Source organism: Herpailurus yagouaroundi, unplaced genomic scaffold (genome assembly GCF_014898765.1).
Source record: "Herpailurus yagouaroundi ecotype Mexico unplaced genomic scaffold, PumYag 191, whole genome shotgun sequence".
Lineage (NCBI taxonomy): Eukaryota > Metazoa > Chordata > Mammalia > Carnivora > Felidae > Herpailurus > Herpailurus yagouaroundi.
Window position 1 is genome coordinate 13356256 of NW_024412422.1, and position 21602 is coordinate 13377857.

A 21602-nucleotide genomic window follows, 5' to 3' on the forward strand; every position below is an offset into this window, starting at 1 on the left:
GGATAACAACTTTTTTTTAAAATTTTTTTCAATGTTTATTTATTTTTGGGACAGAGAGAGACAGAGCATGAACGGGGAAGGGGCAGAGAGAGAGGGAGACACAGAATCGGAAACAGGCTCCAGGCTCTGAGCCATCAGCCCAGAGCCTGACGCGGGGCTCGAACTCACGGACCGCGAGATCGTGACCTGGCTGAAGTCGGACGCTTAACCGACTGCGCCGCCCAGGTGCCCCCGTTAGGTATTTATTTTAAGTGGGTCATAGGATGCTTTGAGATGAGGATATAACAATTTCTTAAAAGCTGTTTATCAACAAGACTGCAGTAGAAATTACTATTTGGATCTATAGTGCTCACTCATTTAAAGAAAAAGAAAACATTATGACAAATAAACCTGGGAAGAATATGTTTACTACCACTGGCAAAAAAGAATAACCATTTATTAAAGTAGATACAGAACACTCGTTTGCTCAAATTTTAATACTGCTTTACATTTTGTTTGTGAAACACTTCCTATTATAATGTTTATAACCAAAAATTTTAACTAATTACAGATTTTTCACTTGTCAGACACACATTTGATAATCTTGAGGGAAAAAATACATCAAAGGCATATATACAATTATAGAAGTTCTTACTATACATGTAGCACGGAAGATACATTACTTTTTACATATTGTAGAAGACATTCAAGTGAGATAAATAGATTCAAACTGGTTGATAAACTTCTGATGGTTGAGGTCCTTCATTTTATTTTTTTGTGATAAGAAAATCCAAAATTATCAATGTTGAATTTCTCATCGTACATTCATCTAAAAACAGTTTTAAAAAAAACTTGTAAAGGTTGTAGATTGGTTAATTTAGGTGTTTTAATAGTGGCTTATTATCTAATTAACTGACTGCTGGGGATATCTGCTGAAGAAAGAAAAAGATTTAGAGAAAATTCTCCCAGGTATTTATATCTGATAAAGAAACAAAATGAAAATGGAAAAAAAAACTAGTTGCAAAGCCACGTGATATCACTTCGGGCCTAGTCCATTATGTCCTGATGTGTTTTCTTTTTCATAAAAGTAAAAATCTGAAAAGAAAGACATTGTATTTTGTCCCAAAATATAGATTTTTAAAAAATATATACATATAATATATAGAAGCTGAAATTATGCAAAAACCAATAAACAAAACACCACAGTAGAGTAAGTAGGTGCAGCATATAGATTATAAAATGTCCCCACAGCAGTTTGGGGGCTTCCCCCTCCTGTTACCTGTTTCATGATTTTATAATCACATCTAAGTATTACCAAGCCTGAAACAAAGGCACTACTGACATCAGGTAGTGCAAAGAGCTCAGATACTTCTTTAAGAATAAAATACTTTAAGTGAGTAGATGAAAATGCAAAATGGCACATTTTTCCAACTCATTCCAGTGTCAAAGCTTAACCAAAACATCTAAATATACAAATGCAGCCTGGAAAAATTTTAGTGCAAATATGAAAAGTAACAGCATAATTTAAAGTTACTTAAATAAGGTATTGTAAGGGTAGGAATTGTTCTATGAGGCTTCCCTAGGGACAGTGAATGTAATGGCATCTGGTGCAACGTCTTGTTAGAACTTTTAAAAATCAAGAAGACAAAATTAGAGGTGAAATCTCACCTACTAAGTATTTATTAACTTCTGGGGGGGGGGTACTAAAAGGGTGATGTACTGAAGATCAAAATATTCTCTTCGATTTGTTGACGGGGGTCAAAAATAACGTGAGTTCCGCTGAAGGCCGCCGCACAATGCTGGTGTCCAGCTGCCTCCGCGCCGGTGCGGGTGGAGCCGGTGCCGGTGGAGCCGGTGCCTGGAGGAGCCGGTGCGGGGGAGGCGCGGGGCGCGGGGGAGGGGCCGGGGCTTCATCAGAAAGTCTCGTCGTCGTTGCAGTTGGTGGCCCAGTGCCCAAACACCTCGCAGATTTCACAGTACGGGCGTTCCTCGCTCCGACTGCCGTGGTGTGTGGAATGGGGGGGGTCCTCTGACACCTGCGCCTGCGTGGGACAATCCTCTGTGTCGTGGAGGTCAAAGCAGTCACATATGTCACAGAAGAGGCGAGGTTTCTTCTTGGACTGTTTCTCCTGGTCATCGCTACAAATGTTAACGTGCATAATCAGAAACTCCTCTCTTTAAGAAGAAACTCAGGAGACAGTATCACTCACAACAAAAAATAAGAACGAGTTATGGCCACGTCTGGGAGCCTTGAGTGTTAAGTTCTACAGTCCACATTTAGAATTTTCACATCGAACCATTCGCAGTGTATCATTCTCTTGCCAGATTTGTGTAACTCCATTTGTGGACAAGTAACCACAAGGCAATGATTTCTCCAATCCCCTGGACCCTACTTTTAAAAACCTTTATTTAGATGGAGCTAAGGTTGTGGTTAGTATTGCTTAATATAAAATACCTGTCATAATTGTTTAGGTCATCGCCGTTCCCATTCAGGGCTGCCTCTGACATCATCTCCACCTTCATCTTGAGGTCTTGATTCTTCCTCTGAAGGTCCACTATTACTGAATTTAGGAAATCAATCTGATTTGTCCCGGGGGGGGGGGGGGGAGAAACAGATGTGTCAAATGTCTAAAGTGTGTATGCTGGAGGATGGATGTGGTATGAAAGTATACTCTCACGCTATGGCTACAGGGTGTGCTGGACTCACAGGAGGGGGAGATAGTGGCCATTCCTGAACCCACGTTTAAACGCTTTATATATACACATGGACATCAGCAAGACCCTACAAAAAGCGGAACCAATTAGCTGTCCCATTGAACTGTAGAACAGATGCAGAACTTTGATGTTCTGTAGATTGGAAAAAGTTCACGGAAATTCTCCTCAGACCACCGTTTAACATTTACTCATTGGTCATGGTGGCACAGTAAACAAACGTCATCTTCAGAGCAAAACGAAGGTGTTTTCAAGAGGGGGCTCCGGCTCCCTTCAGCTGAGGAGACGCTCTGGCACACAGTGACAGGGCAGAGCCCCGGTAGCACACGTGTGGCCAGCACCTGTACCAAGATTCACTGAGCAGTGGGGTAACAAGGTGACCATCAGGAGGAGACACTCTTGTCCTAACATCTTTCAAATCAAGGGCGCTCTAAAAACAAAATGTTTTTTCCCCTCTTCTACTTATAATAAAAAGGTCCAATCACTCTAAATACCTAAGTCCTAGTTTACAATATTAAAAACTATGTATTTCATGTTTTAAAGACATATTTGGCTTTGGGGCGCCTGGGTGGCTCAGTCGGTTAAGCGTCTGACCTCAGCTCAGGTCATGATCTCACGGTTTGTGAGTTCAAGCCCCGCGTCAGGCTCTGTGCTGACAGCTTGGAGCCTGGAGCCTGTTCCGGATTCTGTCTCCCTTTCTCTCTGCCCCGCCCCTGCTCACACTCTGTCTTTGTCTCTCTCAAAAATAAAAAAACATTAAAAAAACATTAAAAAAAAAAAAAGAAAGAAATATTTGGCCTTATTCCCCTGCTGGGGCAAGTTACGAAACAAAGCTAGCAATCACTGGCTTTGTGATTCTCTGCAGAATACCCCTTCCAATACTGACGGGAGGCTTACATTTTCTAAGACTTTACCCTGTTAGGAGCTACAATTCAGGAAGAAGAAAAAGCCACAAAATGGATGTAGGTATAGTGGGGAACCACACACACACACACACACACACACACACACACACGCTCACAAATTAGGAAACATAAAACAAACCATTTGCTGATTGGAAGAAAAGTGTTGGCAGCGGCAGATGAAACAAATGGAAGCAGAAAGGAGAGGGGAAAAGAAAACACTGTTAATGGAGTCTATGCTTCTTGGACACACAGACTAAGCAGACAACACTATCCAGGGGGAGTCAGTGCATCTGTTGAATCCTTTCATATCTTTCAAAAGAGATAGATAGCAGATGACTAAAGCAAATCACAAACTCACTGAACTTTGCTTTTATTTAAAGATGATGGGGGCACCTGGGTGGTTCAGTCGGTTAAGTGTCCGACTTCGGCTCAGGTCATAACCTCATGGTTCTGGAGTTCGAGCCCCGTGTCAGGCTCTTTACTAACAGCTCAGAGCCTGGAGCCTGCTTCAGATGCTGTGTGTGTGTCTCTTTCTCTCTGCCCCTTCCCTACTCACGCTCTCTCTCTCAAAAAAAAAAAAAAAAGAATGGTAAAATAAATATGAACATGCTGGCTTTTGTACTTTTGAATTTTGAACAGGATAAATATATCCAACATATAGTGCTAAAATTGAAGGTGGAAGTTAGTTGCTATGTGCAATTATATGTCCAAATACAAAACAGTTTGCCTCCTTATAATCCCTTTTTAAGGCTAAGTCTGTTTTGGTAATTTTGGCTTTAGGGAAACAGCTTTCAAGATCTCTGTCTTTTTGGGGCACCTGGGTGGCTCAGTTGGTTAGGCACCTGACTTCGGCTCAGGTCATGATCTTGCGATTCTTGAGTTTGAGCCCCACATCGGGCTCTGTGCTGACAGCTCAGAGCCGGAAGCTTGCTTCTGATTCTGTCTCCCTCTCTCTGCCCCCTGCTCACACTCTGTGTTCCTCTCTCTCAAAAATTAACAAACATTAAAAAAATTAACACAAAAGAACTCTGTCTTTTTAAGGTCAAGAGGAGCAAGGAATCTTTTGACCGAGTAATTCTACTTTTACGAATCTATCCTAGAAAAATACTAGTATATCTGCAAAATGACAGATATTCAAGATAATTCATTATAGCATTGTTCATAATACACCTAAAAAGATTTAAAAAAAAATCCCAAATGTCCTGTCAGCTGACAAGGAACTGATTATAGTACATCCACATAATGCATACTATACAGCAATAAAAAAAGACCAGATTATGTAATATGCCACCATTTGTGTTAAAAAAAAAAAAAAAAGGATAGGACATGTTCTTAAATCTCTGAAAAGATTTGTTGAAGATACTAATAAGAGTGATTCCCTGTTTGGAGGTCTGGGAACTGAGAAGAGAGATGGTGTTTGGAGTGAGACTTTCTACCATATATACTTTTACTATTATTTATTGTTTACACCATATGAATGTATTATGTATGCAAAAGCCTAAGTGGTTTTTAACAACAGTGCGTAGGGACCCCTGGGTGCCTCAGTTAAGCATCTGACTTTGGCTCAGGTCATGACCTCATGGTTTCATGAGTTCAAGCCCCGCATCAGAATCCATGCTGACAGTGTGGAGCCTGCTTTGGCTCCTCTGTCTTCCTCTCTCTCTTTCTGAGCTTCCACCACTCGTGCTCTCTCAAAAATAAACAAACTTAAAAAAAATTAAAAAACAAAACCAAACAAAACAGTGAGTAAGGGGCACCTGGATGGCTCAGTCGGTTGAGTGATTTCCGCTCGGGTCATGGTCTCATAGTTCGTGAGTTTGAGCCGCGCCCCCCCCCCCCCCCCCCCCCCCGTGGTGGGCTCTGGACAGACAGTGCAAAGCCTGCTTGGGATTCTCTCTCTCCCCCTCTCTCTCTCTCTCTGCTCCTCCCCAACTTGTGCTTTCTCTCTCAAAATTAACTTTAAAAAATAAAAACTAAAAAAAATGTCAAGCAAGCCACGCAAAGGAAAGGAATATTACCTGACTCTCCTGGGCTCTTTCATCCTCTTCTGCCTGAGTATCAGTATTACCTTATATCAAAGAAAGGGGGGGAGGGGGGGATTTTACAAAAATTGCAATCTTGTTTTCCTGAGTTACTGTAACAAACGGGCCAGTGATAGACACGTATTTTCAAGTGAAATTCCCAAATGTGCCTCTCTGAGAACAGTTCATGGGTTCCTGTCCCACATCCGGAGCCCTAAGGGATCTAGCCAGATGCTGGCCCTACCCCCTCGGTGTTCTCCGCCGTGCTGGCCCACGGCTGGTGAGGGCGCCCATCACACCCACCCGGAAGTTAAAGTAGCAAGCAAGTAGCACGTGCTCACGAAGGGGCCACCTCTGTTCCCTTTTACCGCAGCGCATTTCAGAGCCCACGGCTGCGACCGCGAGGCCAGCCGTCACTCACGTCCTCTATTGCTGCCAACATTTCAGAGGTGGGGATGGCAGGCACGTCCCTGAGCAGAGGACCTGTGTCATGACCCTCATCTGCGTCAATGGGAGGAGAGCCAAAGGCAGACGGGCCGAGGCAGGGGGCGGCGCAACAGCTGCCATCCCAGGGCACCTCACTAGGAACGGCTCAGCTGCAGGAGGCGGCCGGCACTTTACCTGAGGAGCTGCCGAGCTGCCTCCTGTTTTCTTTGAGTTGAAGCTCCAGGTTCTTTACCTGGAGTTCAAGCTTCGCCTTGTCGGACTCCAGAGACTGGACGACTGAGTGCAAGGACTTGGCGGAGGCGCTCTCTCCCCTGAGCACCGTGACCTGAAACACAGCAGGTGAGCTGAGGCTCGCGCGGGAACAGAAAGAGGCGGCGGGAACAGAAAGAGGCCGCAGGCGGTACTCTACCTCATTTCTCAGTTTTTCCAGCTCTGCATCCTTTTCGGTGAGTAAGGCACTAGTAATGCTGATGGATTTCTGCAAGGAAGCTTTTTCTTCATCGGTTTCTTTTATTAACTTGGATTCTCTAAAAGACCAAAGAGTTAAAAATTCCACAAATCAACCGAGAGAGCGGTCAGCGTCCAACTGCCCTATGACAAACACGCAATTAACTTCAGTTAATGTAAAGAAAAAAGTATCATGGGGAAGTTTAAAAGGGGGTTAAGGCTATTATGCTTGCAAAATTTTACTTGAAATTTTACTCACTGTGAGGGAGAACAAGTTTACCTATGCATAGACATGCCAGAATCTGCATATCATTGTATCCATTTGAATTTAAAGAAACATGTTAATAACTTTGGAAGAGGTAGAATTTAAAAAAACAAAACAAAAAAACAGAACAAGACTGTTGTACCCCCAAAGAATTCTTTTAAAAATCTAACCCCCACCCCAGCTGAATTCTGTTACTTTTTGAATAAATTATTACCAAGCAATAACAACAATTAAAATACACACATGCAAAGCGATTATACACGGATGTCATGCAGAGCAGTTTTATGCTGGAGGTATCAATTGGTTCTCACTAATTTGTTACTTTTAGCAACTTCCAAGAATGTATTTTTGAGATCTCATGGGCCAAAACAGTAGCAAAGATTATTACTGCTATTCATACTGAAGGATTATTACTTTTCATCCACAGAATCTGAAAAGGACATTAAGTTGCTCATAGAAATGACAGGTAATTACATAAAGGCTGGGACAGAAATGTTAACATGGATTTCCGGGTGTAGAATGAAAGCACAGGGGGAGTGTGGAGGGAGACGGGCAGAGCACTTGGTTCAAGTTCTCAGCCTGACTCCGAATTTGTCTGTCAGCAGAGGGAGGGGGACCAGGTCTTAAGGAGACAGAAACATTTATCCTGGAGTCAAGGGGTGGGAAAAAGAAGGGAAAGATGAAGACAGGGAAGGAGGGCAAGACACAATAGATATAACCCAGCAGGGCAGGCTACTCTGTGTTTACGTGTGTGTATCTAAATTTTTGTTGCAAAAATTATATGCATTCAGAAAGTGCCACAAAGACCAGCAAAGACTGAGGAACTGTCACAGACTGCAGGAAGCTGAGCAGGCATGACCACTGAATGCAGTGTGGTTTCCTAGACTGAATCCCAGAAGAGGAACAAGACATTCGTGGAAAAACTGGGGAAATCTGAACAGAGTCTGGAGTCTGGCTAAGCATACTGAACTAACATTACTTTCTCAGTCTGGACCAATGTCCAGGGAGTGTGCAATGTGTGTGTGTCAGGGGATGTGGGGTGATGGGTATGTGGGAACTCTCTGTACTGCCTCTGCAACTCTTCTGTAAATCTAAAATTTTTAAATAAAAAAAGTTTTAAAAAATTACATGCAGTGTGAAACAAGAGGGAAAAAAAAAGTCCTTGTTTCACAAAAATTTTTAGAAAAAACATGACTGGAAGAAATTCCCAGCTAGTCCTCAGACCCTCCAACCTACAACACTGCATTAATGTAGATGATCACCTGTGAGTCCAAAACTTCAAGAACAAGAAGTCAAATCCCTCCCGGTTCTAGAAGGAGGGACGGGGTAAACACGGGCATGTCACATGGTTCAGTCTGTTTGAGAACTGACTGGAAAAGTCGGAAACTGAGGCCCAGGTTAGAAATGGCAGAATGTATGTCTGGTTAGTGAGACCCAAGATATCCGGCACACGAATTACAGAATTCTCATGATTTATGGTAAATTGAAATTCTACACAAAGATGAAAATATAAGTGTTGCATTTATCTCATTGTGTGGCTTACACTTATAGTCCAGAATAAGTAGTAAGAAAAGAATCTGAGACTTACAGAAATTTCTTGAATTCAACACCCAAGCATGATATGAACACTGGAGAGGGGGTGGGTATGGGTATTACTGTTAAATTACTGTTAAATTACTGTTAAATTACTAAGTGAGGAATACCTCGCTAGGAAATAGGGTCTTCCTTAGGTTAAAACAAAGCAAAGATTTCAATGGGAGGAATATATAGGTATTCTTCCACCTGGAAAGTAAATATCTGATGTTATCCACAGTTATCCACAAAATCCTGGGCTCCTGAAGTTTTAATTAAACTTATTTGGTAGTTTCTTCCATTGTAGAAACTATTTCAAGAGCTTCACTTGGTGAGAAATCCAACTCCAATTTGAAAAATGTAGTTTTACTGTTTTTACTGAAAAACACCAGGATATGGGGGTTGGTGAACAGATTTAAGTTCTTCTATAATCAGAACTCTAGGCAACCAGAATCTCACAGAGTCTTTGTGGCAGGGAGGGACAAAGACACCAGCAGATGATAGAAGGTAAAAGGTACGGGAATCTTTGCTTCTCACGTACACACGATCCCTAAGTGAGGCCGCCTTCGAAGAAGATGGCAGGCTGAATGTGTCTTGGACAAGTTGTCAAGAGACACATGGTTAGGAGAGGGATCTGCCTTGTGATTTATACATCAAATGACAGGACAAATAGCCTTTGGCAGCTTGTCTTCATGGCCGGTCTTCACTGCTGGCTTCTCGGGCTATTTCCAAGCCCTAATCCCACTGTGCAAACCAAGAGGGACGAAATTAAACCATATATGCCAACGTTACTGACATGTGAGTCACAAACCACACTGACAGGAGCGCCTGTGCTACACTCTGAAGCCATGCTGGCTAGAAGGACTTGGTGCTGCTGAAGGTATCGAGAAGGGAAGATAAACACGGTGTGAAAGAACGGCTCTAAGGGCCAGATACCTTTCCCTTCCAGGGAACATATTACCCAGATTCTTTCCTTACTACTTATTTAAGAAATAAATTCTAGTAATGAAGCAAATACCTTAAAGTGTAACTGGGCAAGCTTAAAAAATGCAAAATAGCAAGGACCAAACATTAGAAACATGAAAAGAAATGCAGGTAATGTAAGGAGAACTAAATTTTCACTGAAGCTCTTTGCTGTATATAGATCTAAAACCGGTGTGTGTGTGTGTGTGTGTGTGTGTGTGTGTGTGTGTATGCTGCTAGGAATATTTTACAAAACAAAAGCAAGACACAGAGGGACAAAGGCAGCCAAAAAATATATACAACAAGTTGTTTTACTAAAAATATATGAAATTTATTTATTATAACGTGGATAGACTTTCTTTAGTCTTACCATTAAAGACACACAGATAGAGCAAAGGAAGCAGGAGTAGGGAAGGGAAAAGAGAGGGTGAAATGAGCATTGATAAGTAGCGCAAGCTCGAGACAGTCAGACAGTCAGCAACCCACACTGAGCTTAACGAGCTGGAGTAGCACGGGACCGCTTCAGACCCGGTCTCTCAGACGGGGTCGCCAACCAGTTTCCATTCCTGACATTTATCCCGCATTTACTCTAACAGAATTAATTCTGACTCCAAGAAGTCCACATCTAACATTTGAGCTCCAGAGTCCCTGCTTTGACATCAAAAAGCCTAGAGAAGGGAGGGAGGCCAAACATGTTCCCAAATCTGCTGTCGGCTTTAGTGGACAGGGGAGCACACTTGTCCACTTCGGTCAGTTAGAGCAATTCGAGGTTGGCTCTGCTGGGTCAAGTATCTTGGAGCCTGGTTTGAAAGAGGTCCACCCGACTTGGAAACCAGCTTCCAAAATAACGATTGTATTTTTAAGTGAAGAGAAAAGCCTGAACTACAGATTGCTTGCAATTTAATGTTTAGGTACCAAAAAACCATAGCAAATACAGGAAGACCCTACACTACTGAACGAGAAGCAGTCTGTGCCTCAGGGTCAGAAGTTAAATTCTGCACTTCAATACAATGACCATTTCAATGCCACACTTACAGACTATCTTGACTATGTATGTTCAATGATCACTTCTGAATTAATCCCTTGACTAAGATCTCAGTTCTTGCGTCAACAACTACATTGCAAATATCTTTATGATTTAAGTACTTTCCAGACTTAAATTAAGAGCGTTATCAAATTCTTTTCAGTACTCCATGCTAAATTTACTTAACTATTACACACACAGATCTACATAGGAATCCATTATCACACTGGCTTTTAGAGGACACTTAACGTATCAAGAAGGGAAGATAAACACGGTGTGAAAGAACGGCTCTAAGGGCCTTTCCCTTCCAGGGAACATATTACCCAGATTCTTTCCTTACTACTTACCTAAGAAATAAATTCTAGCAATGAAGCAAAGACCTTACAGTGTTACTGGGCAAGCTTTAAAAATGCAACATAACAAGAACCCTACTACTTAATGAGAAGTAGAGGACACTTAAGGGCCCAAATTATTAGCTAAAATAGATCTGCATTCAGATTTCAGAAATAGACACAACTTTCCATGAGCATTAATTTGACCAAAAAACAGCGCTAAATAGGGTAAGTTAGGTTTTCAAAATTTTCACTTTCAGAAACAATTACCATGTTTATCAGCATTTATTGATATAAAGAGTGATTTTCAGGAGACATTCTCCTAAACTTATCCAGGAATTAAAATGGGAGCAAAGATGGTGAATTAAGAAGTGGCCTTAACAAGCCCCAAACTTGTTCTACCTTTTTAAGCCAAGAAAAAAGTCACAGGCCTGCTCACATTTTGAAAGGCATGTAATTTAAAGTCACATGGAAAAGACTAACGAAGCATAGCAGCTTTATTCTTTAAAGGAAAAAAAAAAAAGATTTAAAATTAACAATAAATAAATGTACAGTGAGAAAAGAGCCAGCATAAACATCTGACACCCTCTGTCTTACGCTTGCATCTGGGTTCTTGGCTAAGTTGCCTAACATTCTGGGCTCTACTTTCACCCTTTATAAATGCAGGCCCCACCATATATTTTGCGGGGTTGTCCTGAGATTAAGTTTGTGAATTGTGAACACAAAGGGATAATGTCAGTACTTGCTTCCTTACACCAGCCCATTTTTCCCATGCTCTCCTGGCAGAATGTGACAGGAACGAGCCCTATCAATTTTTTTTTCACATATCCTTGATAACTGCATAAGGAGGTTCTCTTTAAAGAAATGGAGCCTTATTTATGTAAAATGGAAATCTCCTGAGGCCCACCCTCGCAGAGCTGGCTGCCTACTCAAGGACGGGGTGGGGGCAGTGATGCATTCTGTGTGCATTCCGGTAGGAGACTTTAGGTAAGAATGAATCTAAGTATTTCTTAATTAAACAAGAAAGGAGGAAAGGCACTCCTGGACTTGAAGCCTAATGTCCTTCGGAACGCTTCTTGTGGACCCCAATATCTGTGTGGGCTACAGAAAGCCCTCAATTCCTAAGCCACCGCCATGCTAGCAGGAGCAGACTGCCAGAGTAAAACACTGGCAGAGTGTGTCAGTGTGTGTGTGTGTGTCAGTGTGTGTCAGAGTGTGTCAGTGGTCAGGGAGAGAAACTTCCTCTTCCCGACCAGAAAGAATAATAAAATACTTTGCAGGAGCGTGGATGAATTCTTGATTAAGCTCTTCCTAAAGAATTATGTTTAGTTCTGTTTTCAATAAGAGAAAGGTACGTCACTGTCGTGACGCACATCTACTCAGCAAACCACCATCAGGGCTGTGGTTCTCGGCAACAGCACCCACCCATCTGCCCGGCACGCAGCGTAAAAGCACAGAATTTCTCTAGACACAAACTGCACATTTTACAAGAGCAGACAGAGACTGTCAAGAGACGTAAGCATCAGGCTTCTCAACAGTTATTTCTGTGGCCCCATTTATCCTTACTCCAAAGTGCTGGAAGGTTTCCATTTAAATATCATTTGATTATCATCAAAGAGTAACAGAGAAGAAAGCTCTTTCTTAGAAAACAGAAACATTCAAATTGATGCTAACACATTATTATTGAAAAGTTCAAATTTTTATATAATGCAATCAGTATTTATATGCAGATCAATTACTCTACATAAGATTACAGCATTTTCAGTTACTGAAAAGAAGAGGTAACAGCGGTATAATGAGACAATCTGATTTTAGAACATTTCTAAATAAATTCAACAGACCACGGCTTAAATATTAACCTGTCCTTTGTCTTTGTAATTAAGACTGTGACTTTTGCAAATAAATTTTCATCATTTACCGGTTATGAGCACCAAACCATCACAATCCAATCTTGTGAACAATAAGGAGGTGACATGTTTTCTACAGTCACCATACATGTCATGTTCTGACATTTTCCTCATTAAACACACACACACAACAATAAACACAAAAAGAAAGCCTACCTCTTTTTCATTTCTAACAACTGATTATTGAGCACAGATCTCTCTTCTTCTAGCTGGAAAAAAACACACACAAAAAAGTTCAGTTCGTCACAAAAGTCCACAGAGAGGCCTATTTCTCATTCCACATGTCACATTCCCAGGCTCCAGGGCAGCTAAAGCAATTGGCCTTCCTCACTGGCAACGAAAAAAGAACAAATGGTTACTACATCATGTACAGTCGTTAATTTACAAGTCATTTAGGACCTGAATGACTCCCCTTCTTCGGTACATGCCCTATCTTCAACATTCAATAAATGTTTCGCTCATTTGTTAAATGAACGAGTGAAAGCTTCGCTGTTAACGTGCTGGCTCCTTCACTGAAATCACACAGATCAAGTGTCACTAACTCCTGGATGGCTGGGAACAGGCTGTTTATGCCGTATGGGCCTCATTTCACGTCTACCACATTCCAGGCATTAGTTTTTCACCCATAAAGTAAGGAAGTTAGAAGAGATGTTCTAAGGGGTGTTCACTTCTATAATTCTATTATTCTATGACAGATAAATGCAAAAGGTTCAGTTAGTTAATCCTGTGAGAGATGACTCACCCCTCCCCCCCCAATCCGAACCATGCAGAGTTTATTATGTGACATATCAATTTCAGCTCACACTTGTGAAAGCTGTGTTCCACACAGGTGAACACATTCCTGTGTGCTTTCTTTTCCAAATCAAAGGATAACACCAAAGACTATGGAACGGTTTCCAACAGCCCAGAATTTAAGCTATTAGCTCACTGCATGTAGTTTATGATCTTATTTCTGATTATGTATTAATTATATCTATGCTTTGCTATGAGATCTTCAGAATTTTAAAGTTCTTAAATAGACATAAACGTGTGTGTTGAACCTAAAATTACACTTATCACAAAATCTATTGAGGTTAACATACAGTTTTTCCACTGCAAACTCTGTTTTCCTAGTCTATTAAAGATGTATGCTTTTGTTCCACGAGTAATTCACAAAAAATATTTAGAAATTTTTAAAGAGTGCAAGGAAGGAGAATAAGGGTGGGAGACAAGCTTTAAAAACTAAAATAAGAGGGAGAACATCTGGAGAGTGGGAAGCGGAGATGAAAGGGCCTTTTTTCCTTTATGCCCATTTATACAGTTTATTTTTTATTTTATTAAAAAATTTTTTTTATGTTTATTCATTTTTGAAAGACAGAGAGAGAGCACAAGCAGGGGTGGGGCGAAGAGAGAGGGGGACACAGAATCTGAAGCAGGCTCCAGGCTCTGAGCTGTCAGCACAGAGCCTGACGTGGGGCTTGAACTCACAAACCAAGAGATCATGACCTGACCGAAGTCGGATGCTCAACTGACTGAGCCACCCAGGTGCCCCTATACAATTTATTTTTTAAACAAGCTGTTTTATAATTTAAAAATTAAAACAGAAGAAAAAAAATCAATGAGACTTCAGACTGAGAAATACCTACAGTGAGGATAAATGGATAAAAACAGGTAATTCACAAGAGAGAAAATACAAATGATTAATAAACATCTGAAAAATCATTCAACGCTTTCAAGAACAAGTTACGGAGAGAGTCCCCCTCTTTCTTGGAGGGAGTAATTGTGCCTGAATTTCCACAGAAGTTTGGAATGCTTACGGTAGTGATTTTTTTAAAGGAAATGTTTTTTTCTTCTTCTGGTCCAGTATCCAATCTAGGATAATAAGTTCATTTAGTAGGTCAGATTTAACCTAACTCATTCCTCATTCTTCCCTTTTGTGGCTTTGACATTTTTGAATTAAAAAAAATTTTTTTTTAAATATTTTTGAGAGAGACAGAGTGCAAACAGGGGAGGGGTAGAGAGAGAGAGAGAGGGAGACACAGAATCCGAAGCAGGCTCCAGGCTCTGAGCTGTCAGCACAGAGCCCGACACAGGGCTTGAACCCACAGACCGTGAGATCATGACCTGAGCCAAAGTCACACGCTTAACGGACTGAGCCACCCAGGGGCTCCTTTTGAATTTTTTTTAACGTTTATTTTTGAAAGAGAGAGTGTGTAAGCTGGAAAGGGGCAGAGAGAGGGATAGACACTGAATGTGAAGTAGGCTCCAGGCTCCAGAGACTGATGTAGTGCTCAAACTCACAAACCATGAGATCATGACCTGAGCAGAAGTTGGGTGCTTAACCGGCTGAGCCACCCAGGTGCCCCGGCCTTGACATTTTTGAATCGCACAAGCCAAAACCTACTTCACATGATTTCAATCCTTTTAGATTCACTGAGACTTATTTTATGGTCTCTCCTGGAGAATGTTCCATGTGTGCCTGAGAAGAATGTATATTCTGTTCCTCTCGGGTGGAGTAGTCTATAGATGACTATTAGGTTTAGCTGACTCATAGTGTTGTTCAAGCTTTTATTTCCTTGTTGATCTTCTCTCAACAAGTTGCTATTGTTCCATCTATTACCAAAATAAGGTATTGGAGTCTCTAACTTTTATTGCTGAATTGTCTTTCCTCCTTTAATTCTATCAAGTTTTGCTTTGCATATTTTGGGGCTTTATTATTAGATGCATATATATTTATAATTGTTATTTTGATTTTTTTTATTATAAAATATCTTTCTCTGTCTTCGGTAAAAAGTTTTGTCTCAAAAGCCTATTTTGTCTGATATTAGTATAGCCACTCCAACTTGTTTTTGGTTACTGTTGGCATGTAATATCTTACTCCGTCCTTTTATTTTGAACCCATTTCTGTCTTTGAATCTATGCTGTGTCTCTTATAAACATTAGTTTATATAATCTTAAATAGTTAGATCATGATTTTAAAAAATTCATCCTGACAATCTCTGCCAACCCTCTTTTAATCAGTGTTTAATCCATTTACATTTAATGTTATTACGGGTAAATTACATACTTTTTTACAATTAATAAATTTTATATTTTAGAGAGTTTTAGGTTCATAGCAAAATTGAACAGAAAGTATCAACATTTCCCATACATTCCCTGCCCCCACACACGCACAACCTCCCACATTATCAACATCCCACACCACAGTGGTACATTTGTTATAAGCACTGAACATACATTGACACATCATTAATACCCAAAGTTCATTGTTTTCATTAGGTTCACTCTTGGTGCTGTACATTCTCTGAGTTCTGATGAATATATGAAGACATGTATCCACCCTTGTAGTATGACCAAAGTAGTGCCACTGCCCCAACAATCTTTAGTATTCTCCCTATTCATAACTCCCTCCCCCCTCCCTTATTCCCTAACAACCACTATCTTTTTAATGTCTCCATAGTTTTGCTTTTGATAGAATGTCATATCTTTGGAACCATACAATATGTAGCCTTTTCCAATCGGCTTCTTTCACTTAGTAATATGCATTTAACATTCCTCCATGTGGTTCCATGGCTTAACAGGCCATTTCTTTTGGGTGCTGAGTAATATTCCATCATCTGGATGACCATAGTTTTTATTTATCCACTCACCTACTGAGGGACATCTTGGTTGCTTCCAAGTTTTGATAACTGTGAATAAATCTGTAATAAACACTTATGCACAGGATATTGTGTGGATTATATTTTTAGTTCATTTGGGTAAATACCAAAGAGCACCATTTCTGGATCTTATGGTAACAGTATGTCTAGTTTCGTAAGAAACTGCTGAACTGTCTTCCCAAAGCAGCTTTACCATTTTGCACTGCTACCAGCAACGAATCAGAGCTCCTGTTACTCTACAGTTTCACCAGCATTTGGTGTTGCCAAATGTTTTCGATTTGGGCCATCCTGATAGTTGTATCATATCATCTCATTGTTAATTCACAATTCCTTAATGGCGTATGATGTTGAGCAACTTATCAAATGCTATTTGCCATCTATGTATCTTCTTTGGTGGTGTGTCTATTCGGGACTTTTGTCCATTTTGTAACTGAGTTATTCATTTTCTTATTGTTGAGTTTTAAGAGTTCTTTGTATATTTTGAGTAACGGTCCTTCATCAGGAGTGTCTTTTGTAAATATTTTTCCCAAATCTGTGACTTACCTTCTCATTCTCTTTTCACATTGTCTTTAACAAAGTTTTTAATTTCATTAAAGTCCAGCTTATCAATCCTTTTTTGTGGATCATGCTTTTGGTGGTCTTTTACCTAAAAAGTCACCAGTGTACCCAAGGTCATTTACGTTTTCCCTGATTTTATTTTCTAGGAGTTTTATAGCTGTGCATTTTACATTTAGGTCTATGATCCATTTCAACTTAATTTTCACAAAAGAGGTAGCACCTGTGTCTAGATTCACCTTTTTGCATATGGACATCCACTTGTTCCAGCACTATCTGTTGAACAATCTTTGTTCCATTGTATTGCCTTTCCTCCTTTGTCAAAGATCAGTTGCCTATATTTATGTGAGTCTATTTCTGAGCTCTGTATTCCATTGACCTATTTGTCTATACTAAGTCTTGAAATCAGGTAGTGTCAATCCTTCAACTTTGTTGTTCTTCAATACTGAGTTGGTTATTTGGGGTCTTTAACCTCTTCATATAAACTACAGAATCAGTTTGTCAATATCCACAAAAGAACTTGTTGGGATTTTGACTGGAATTGTGTTAAATCTATAGATCATGTTGGGAAGAGTCAATATCTTGACAGTATTGAGTATCTATCCATGAACAAAGGATATCTCCATTTATTTCATTCTTTTTTGATTTTGCTCATCACAGTTTTGTAGTTTTTCCTCAGATGCTGTCCATACATTATTAAACTTACCTAAGTATTTCATTTTGGGGAGTGCTTATGTAAATGGTATTAAGTTTTCAATTTCAAACTCCACTTGCTCATTGCTGATACATAATGACTGACTTTTGTCTATTAAACCTTGTATCCTAAAAACCTGTTGTAACCACATATATATATATGTATGTATATATAAATATATATGTATATGAATATATTTGTATCTTCTAATACACACACACATGGATAGGATGGTTCTTTGTCAAGAATGCTGTTGATTGTGTGGCCATAGGGCGGGGGACTGTGACTGAGCGAGGCCAATACGTATGAAGTAATTCTTTTTACACAGTGCCCACACATGTCAATTAGTCTCTAATTTTTATTCGTGGTTGCTTTATTCCATTTTCTTTCCACTCTACCACCTCAAATTTTGTTAGACATCTTCTCTCTTTATATTTGTCTATGTTTTTTCTTTTTCTTTCCTTTTTTTCTTTTTACCTTGCAAATATTTTAAACTTACACTCAATGATCAAAATTAACACCACCAATAAATGGGATAAAGCAACATCACATGACTCTTGGAAGGATACAACATCAATTATCTTCCTGCTAAAAATGTATAACCATCGTGATGAAACATCACAAACCCAAAATGAAGAATTTTATACCTCATCATTGGCCTGTTCTTTAAAAGAAAAAAGAGTCAAGTCATAAAATTTTGACTGAAAAAAGGCAGAAGCAGCATTCCAGATAAAGAAAATGAGAAGAGACTGAAGTCAGTGAATGAAATACATGATCCTGGGGGCACCTGGGTGGCTCAGTCGGTTAAGAGTCTGACTCTTGATTTCGGCTCAGGTCATGCATGATCTCACAGTTCTGCTCGTGAGTTCAAGCCCCATGTCGGGCTCCACGCTGGGTGTGGAGCCTGCTTGGGATTCTTTCTCTCTCCTGCTCTCTGCCCCTCCCCAACCTGTGCTCTCTCTTGCTTTAAAAATAAATATAGTTTTGAAAAAGAAAAGAAGGGGAAGGGAGGGGAAGGGAGAAAGAAATGCATGATCCTGGACTGGATACTGAACCAGAGATGGGGAAAAACTATAAACGTCATTTACTGGGACAACTGCCTGAACAGGAAAATGGCCTGTACATTGAATACTAGTGTTAAAACTTCCTGAATTTGGTAACTGCACTTTGGTTAAGGTAAAAACAAGTCCTTAGAGAATTTGAGTATTCTGTGTTCTATTTTTATAATTTTTTTTGCAAAGTTTGAAATAATTTCCAAATAAAGTTAAAACACAATTCTATTCCATACCTGTAGCTCCCTGAGCTGTTAGCTTAGTTGTCTACTTACTTGCATTTAGTGCTCACACCAGTACTAGTCCTTTTGCCACAATTTCTCTTTAGATAAGTCCTGTATTTTGATTCGTGGCCAGATTTTATCAGCAAGCAGCTACTTTTCAGAAGGATTCATAGATGCCATAGCTTCTGAGTTCTTTCATGATATTTTTTCAGATGTTTTTTGAAAACATCTACCTGTCCTTTCATCTGTGAATAATTGCCAGGATAGGACACTCCTGATCCTATTTTCTATCCCTCAGAACTCTGGGAACACTGTGGCACAGTTTTCTCGCATTCAATGTGGCTGCACTGGGTTGTGGGTTGGGTTTTTTTTTTTTTACCTTTTCATTTTATTGTTAGTATATTTTTTAAAAATACCTCCGTTTTCAGGAAAGGAGACCATTTCATTTTTTTTAAATGTTTATTTATTTTTGAGAAAGAGACAGCACAAGCAGGGGAGGGAGAGAAACACACAGAATCCAAAGCAGGCTCCGGGCTCTGAGCTGTCAGCACAGAGCCAGATGAGGGGCTCAAACCCACAAACCGTGAGATCATGACCTAAGCTGAAGTCGAATGCTTAAGCAACTGAGCCACCTGGGTGCCACCGCCCTCTTTTTTTTTTTTTTTTTTTTCTTACCTTTTTATAAGGAATATGCCTTTCCTGCCTGGGCATCTCAAGAATTATCTCTATATTCTCAAATTTCATTAATAACCAGTGTTATTTTTTTTTATGTCAATTGCTTTGGACCAATATCCTCCTCCACCACTACCACCTCCCTCACCCAAGATTCTCTAATTGAGTTTCCCTACATCCTACTATGTCCCTTTTTTTTTTTTTATAAAGTTTATAGAGAGAAAGGGAGATAGAAACCCAAGCAGCCTGTGCATTGTCAGCACAGAGCCCGACACAGGGCTCAAACCCACGAACTGTGAGATCATGACCTGAGCTGAAACCAAGAGTCGGTCATTTAACCAACTGAGCCACCCAGGCGCCCCCCTACTGTCCTTCCTATATGTAGACTCAGTTCTTCACGCGGGGGAAATTTCCCTATTTTACCTCCTAACACTTTCTTTCTGAATTCTGTTGAATTCCCTCTTTCAGAGTTTTCAAAGTTGTTAATTATATTCATTCAGATGATCTCTGTCCTCCAAAGCTATCACCTTTCCTCTTATTCTTTAGTATCTCTGTTTCCCTCTTTGTTATAACCACCTCAAGCCTTCCCTCCAGATGTTTAGAAATGTTCATTAGGCTCTTCTCTGTTTCTGACTTCAGTCCCGACACGGTGCTGTTTTGGTCCTCACTTGTTTCCTTGACTTGTCACGTTCTCTGTTCCACTTGTGTCATCTCTTCTTTGAACACCCGCTTTATTTAAGTCACTGGCGTTTTTATAGAACACAAAGCAATATTCCACTCTGGGTAATGCTTTCTCGCGGCCTGAATTCCTCATTTCTTTGGATTCCTGTGTTCCTTTCTTTTCTTTTTTCTTCTTTCAGTACGATAGGCATTCAAGTGTTCATCTTACTGTGGGCAGCTCTACTGAGACCGTCTGTTTGCTCATATGTGATGCAAATTAATTTTCCCTGACACCCTTCCTATTTTATCTGAGACCTTTAATCTTCATCTCCAAGCTACCACGGAAAAATCTGGGCACTGCAGTCTATACATGTCTATAGCTGGAGGGCAAGGAGGGAGGGAGCACAGTGAAGGGGATATACAGCATCTGGGCTGGAGGTCTCTTCCATGGACTTTTCTTTTAGTGCCCCCTCTGAACAAAGGTAATCCTATTCCCACGGCAGTGTGTCCTCGGGCTTCAGTCTCAGGCAGACGCAAAATTGTCTTTTTAACATCTAGTCTCATCTCCGTTGCCTTCCCTTCCCAAAGATGGGAAGGCAGCCTCATTTATGGCTGGAGGTGATTATGGGACACTATTACAGGGATAGGAGATTTCCTCTCCAAGCTGAAAGACAAAATCACGTAAAGAGAAGGCCTTTCTGCCCTTCCCCACTTTGGATTTCCCCGACTTCCTCCAGCAAAGTTTCACCAATGCCCCGTGACCATCTATGTGCAGTAAGGGTAGCAGAAAGAAGAGCAGAAAGGAAGGACAGGGTTCCCTGAGGACATTCCTGAGTAGAGGACTCACCTGGACTCCCCTCCTGTGGATTCATTATCATTTGAGAGGAACCCCCTCCTCCATATCCTTTTACTTAAGCCACTCTCTTGACTAGACTCACTATGGAAAATGACACCCAGCAATTCTTCCTGCCTCTGGTAAAATTCTGAGATGGTCAAAGAGAACTTCTAGCCTCAAAGATTGTTCTGTGACTGTTTGGACCATTCACCTCTTCCATCTAATTTTCCCTAAACTGGACTGGGCACAAGGATGGAGAGAAGCAGAATAAAAATTCTCAGGATTTTGCTACACATTTCCTTTTCTCTTACCACTGGGAACAGTGTCAACAGAGTCAAACCACCATCTTGTTTCTTTTCTTGGTTGCCAAATTTTAATGTTTACTGAAAGCATGAAGCCGATTGGCTTTGCTGGAGAGATTTTCCTGGAGACATTTTTTAATAGAAGAGTGTGTTCACTTCATTAGGTATCGAAGGAGAAAGATTCTGTGATCAGCTTCACTCAGCCCTACTTGCCCAGAAGTATCTGGAGACCAGATTACAATTACGATGGCTAATAACCACTGTTTTCCAAAATAAAACAGGACAAGCTAAAAATGGTGTTGCCTTGGGGCACCTGGCTGGCTCAGTCAGTAGAACATGTGACTCTTGGTCTTGGGTTGTGAGTTAGAGCCCCACATTGGGCAGGAGAGAAGAAAA

General features: G+C 40.5%; 1 protein-coding gene across 16 annotated transcripts in view; it reads right to left on the reverse strand.

Annotated features, from left to right (window-relative positions):
* Positions 1 to 389: 389 nt before the first annotated feature.
* CLIP1 (CAP-Gly domain containing linker protein 1) overlaps positions 390 to 21602 on the reverse strand; it is a 126498-nt gene continuing 105285 nt past the window's right edge. For 11 of the 16 annotated variants that reach the window (XM_040443944.1, XM_040443952.1, XM_040443954.1 and 8 more), the window contains 7 exons: positions 12731 to 12783; positions 6474 to 6591; positions 6239 to 6389; positions 5615 to 5664; positions 3736 to 3741; positions 2435 to 2559; positions 390 to 2118 (listed from right to left, as the gene is read on the reverse strand). In XM_040443944.1, the coding sequence (XP_040299878.1) occupies positions 1893 to 2118; positions 2435 to 2559; positions 3736 to 3741; positions 5615 to 5664; positions 6239 to 6389; positions 6474 to 6591; positions 12731 to 12783 (729 nt within the window). In that variant the 3' untranslated portion in view covers positions 390 to 1892. The remainder of the gene's footprint in view (positions 2119 to 2434; positions 2560 to 3735; positions 3742 to 5614; positions 5665 to 6238; positions 6390 to 6473; positions 6592 to 12730; positions 12784 to 21602) is intronic. The other 5 variants (XM_040443946.1, XM_040443950.1, XM_040443958.1 and 2 more) reach the window with 1 other exon arrangement.